General features: G+C 38.9%; 1 protein-coding gene across 1 annotated transcript; it reads right to left on the reverse strand.

The window, feature by feature from the left end:
* Window positions 1-2,266: 2,266 nt before the first annotated feature.
* Window positions 2,267-3,208, reverse strand: LOC309561356 (olfactory receptor 2A12-like; the record flags this gene model as incomplete). Its single annotated transcript, XM_082265227.1, has 1 exon — window positions 2,267-3,208. Exon 1 carries the CDS (start codon window positions 3,131-3,133, stop codon window positions 2,267-2,269), a length of 867 nt encoding a protein of 288 aa, XP_082121353.1. The 5' UTR covers window positions 3,134-3,208.
* Between the last annotated feature and the right edge of the window lie 1,101 nt (window positions 3,209-4,309).

Below are 4,309 nucleotides of genomic sequence, written 5' to 3' on the forward strand. Positions count from 1 at the left end.
CCAGAGCTGTCAGCCATTTCACATTCTGCTTTTTGTCAGCATAGGGAGAGGTTGGCTGTGTTCATCAGGGACAGATTGCCAGACACAAATAGCTCTGTTAAGGGCTGGTATTTGGTATAGGTCTACTACACTTTCTTTTTAGTTTAGGGACAGGTATACTGTGTTCATCAGGGACAGATCGAGATCGGCAGTGACACAAATCGCTCTGTTAATGTCCACAAAAGTCATGTTAAGGGCTGCTATATATTTGGTATAGGTGTGCAGTTTTTCAGTTTAGGGACAGGTATCCAGTGTGCTCCAGGGACAGAGATCAGCAGTGACACAAATCGCTCTGTTAATGTCCACAAAAGTAATTTCAAGGGCTGCTATTTATTTGGTATAGGTGTGCACTATATAGGGGTGTAATCCACAGTATAATATACTTTGTAATATAGAAAGCATATTATAGTGGATTTGTATTGTGCACTGTGCAGCATTGTGACAGGTGTGGTGACTGAGCGTTGCTGCAGCAATACTACAAACAGTGACAAAAGCACTTTTAATGTATTATAACTGGTGTGATAGACCAGTGGTCCCCCAATACCACATATTGAAGTGGGGTGTTATCTGAGTATACTTTTACAAGTGTATTTGTGTCCTGCAACAATGTTGCCTCTTTTGCTGTGTTAACTCTGCTGCACACAGTGACAACAGTTACTGGCCAATTATTTGTAGAACTGGTGTGATAGACCAGTGGCCCCCCAATACCACATATTTTTTTTCAAGAGCTCATGCGCAATGCATGCAGACTTCTGCGGCCGTTTGATGAGATCACCAAACTGGTCAGTCGCAGCCAGGGCGCCATCAGTGACATCGTACCTTACGCCTTCTTTCTGGAGCGTGCATTGCATCTTATCATTGATCAAGCCGTCGAGGAGCAGGAGCAGGAAGATGAGGAAGTCCCTGTCTTAGGTAAATACAGCGGCATAAAAGGCCTTTTATGTCCGTTGAATGCCTAATTTTTGGGGCCTGTAATGGCCGACACTTATTTATCCTGTGAATGCCTAATGTACCTCCAGCCACAGAATACCAAGTTCTTTGCTCTCAGGTGAACGCCTGTTGGCTAAGTTTTGGGGCCTGTACTGGCCGACACTTACTTCTGTATCCTGTGTATGCCTAATGTACCTCCAGCCACAGAAAATCAAGTTCTTTGCTGTCAGGTGAACGCCTGTGGGCTAATTTTTGGGGCCTATACTGGCCGACACTTACTTCTGTATCCTGTGAATGCCTAATGTACCTCCAGCCACAGAATACAAAGTTCTTTGCTGTCAGGTGAAACGCCTGTTGGCTAATTTTTGGGGCCTGTACTGGCAGACACTTACTTCTTTATCCTGTGAATGCCTAATTTTTCAGACTGGAATTGAAAATCAATGGGTCTGTAAACGTTCCGCTAAATTGTAGAACAGATGCGGACCCATTTTACAGACGTGTGAATGGACCCTATATGTATTTGACTTGTATTTACCGGCTGCTGTCAATTCTGGCTGATTTAGAAAATAAATAAACACATTTTTTGGCTGAAAAAAAAAAAAAAAAAAAAAAAAATTTTATGGCAACTTTTCCAATAGCAACACTTCTGGTATGTCAGTGTCCATGTTGTGGGACTATGTGTGCACAGCTAGTAAGTATTTTGTGGCTGCAAATATGACCTGCAGGTTCGCCTGCCATTAAAGAGAATGGGGTCCGCCTCGAACTTGCGGTTTGCAAACATTTGAAAAAGTTTGATCGCGTTTGCGAACCGCCCAGTCCGATGTTTGTCCATCACTACTTATCAACCATAAAGATCTAACATATATCAAAACTGACATTGGGGTTCCTGTACTTGGGAGTAAAAGGAGAAACAAATTGGGTGAAAACATTTGAAAAAATATTACACGTTGCTTATTAATCAACCTAAAGCTGCATTTTTTCTGATTTTTCTCTATTTGCCAGTGTTTAAAGAATCTGATCTGGGAATTTACTTTGTTCTAATTAATAGCCTTGTAGGTGCATGATACATGGTGGACAAATTAGTCACAGAGTTATTTTGAGGATAACCAAAGTGTATTGAAACTGCTAGACTTGGTCTGTTGGTTACAATGACCCCTGATCATGGAAGGGTAAGTATGACTATGAGCACGTGACATGTTTACATTTTACAAAGGACATTACTGACATTTTTAAACAACTGAAAATGGCTCAGAAATACAAAATGTAAAATTTTACATTAATATTTTCAGAATGATGCCTAGATTAACTTTAAGTGATAATAAGACCTCATAAGTGCCTCCATAAGGTCTTTGTTCCTCAGGCTGTAGATCAGAGGATTCAGTAATGGGTTAATGAGGGCAGATATGACTGTAGACAGTTTGTTTAAAATGTACATATTGCTGGAAGTGGGAACCAAGTAAATAAAGATTAAGGAGCCATAAAAGACAAAGACTACGATGATGTGTGATGTACAGGTGGAGAATGCTTTCCTCTTTCCAGTCTTGCTATGGATTCTAAGGATGGTACTGAAAATATAGACATAGGGAAGAAAGGTCATAAGAACGACTACTAATCCAACACCAATACTTGCTATGAATATGACCACCATGTTTATAAAGGTGTCAGTACATGTAATTTGAAATAAGTGTGGAAGGTTGCAAAAGAAGTTGTGGATGGAGGTCGGTCCACAGAAGGACAACCTGAGCAAAAATAATGTATGAACCAAAGAGAGAGCACATCCTGCAACCCAGACCTGAGAGGACATGTGAGTACAGACCCTCCAAGACATAATTAGTTTGTAATGTAAGGGGTGGCAGATGGCAATGTAGCGGTCGTAGGACATAGCCGAGAGCAAGAAAACTTCTGAATGAGCAAAGGAGAGGTAGAAAAAGATTTGGGCTATACAGGCAGGAATGGATATTGATAGTTTTTTTGTGACCAAATCATAGAGCATCCTTGGTGCCGTCACTGATGAATAGGACATATCCAGAAATGCCAAGTTGGCAAGAAAAAAATACATTGGGTTGTGCAGATGGTAGTCAGTGAGGACCAGGAAAAAAATAAGAAGGTTTGAGATAAGAGTCATCAGATAGATCAGAAGGAAGAACGCAAAAAGTGCATTCATGGCCAGTGGATGGTCTGATAGACCCACAAGAGTGATAGAGGAAATCTCCGTCACATTTCTAATATTATTATTTTTTCTCTGCTGAAATGAATCACTATAGAGGAATAAAATGATGGATCTGAGGATTAATAGGAAAACCTGTAGGGTGTACCTGCACAGTACACTCAGGTTTACTTGTAGGCATTTCTAGCTTCTTATATAAAATGTTGGCATTTCCTCAGGGCCGTCTTCTGTTTTGCTAGAACACAAAGATGACAGTCTCATTAAAAGTCTCTAAAGATTTAATTATAACACCTTGGGAGTAATTTTTCTATAATTGAGAACAGTCTTTAAAATTTGAATTTAAAATCCATTGAAAATGTTTTTATCATTTTGTCACCTATTTGACTTATTGGTTAGTGGACCTTGGAAGTCCCTTTTCTATAATTGAGTGCTGTGTTTTTATTTTTAATTTAGAATCCACTGAAAGTGTTTTATTTACTTATTGATTGGTGGACAGAGTGATATAAAACAATAGAAAAAGAACTCTGCTTTTCTTTTAGCTTCCATCATTATTTAGTTACATTTTATAAGGGCTGTTGATTAAAAACGTAATTGAATTACACAGTTTATAGTCAGCAAGGAAAGTAAAAATTGTCCAGGGTCAACGCAGGTGGTGTCAGGGATATGGAACGCAGGCCTCCAGCAGCAGGGGGGCAGATCTATGTAGCTGCTCTCAGGAAACTGAAACCAGACTTTGTATGCTTTGACCACTTCTGGACCGGAAAGGATTTGCCCCCTTAATGACCCGGCCATTTTTTTGCGATTCGGGATTGCAGAAAATTGCATGGTCATGCAACACTGTACTGAATTAAAATTGATGCCCTTTTTTCCCCAGAAATAGGGCTTTCTATTGGTGGTATTTGATGAACTCTGCAATTTTTATTTTTTGCGCTATAAACAAAAAAAAAAAAAAAAAAAACGATAATTAAAAAAAAAAAACAATATTTTATATACTTTTACTATATCACAACCAGCGATTTTTAGCAAGACTACGAAATAGTGGCGGAAAAATCTGACACTAAGTGACTTTTTTGGGAACCAGTGACAATTTAAAAAACAAAAACAAAAAAAAACAATATTTTTTACTTTCTGCTATAAAACAACAGCCAATAAAAAAACAAAACATTTTTTTAT

Source organism: Pelophylax lessonae (assembly GCF_965119305.1).
Source record: "Pelophylax lessonae genome assembly, chromosome: 8".
Taxonomy (NCBI): domain Eukaryota; kingdom Metazoa; phylum Chordata; class Amphibia; order Anura; family Ranidae; genus Pelophylax; species Pelophylax lessonae.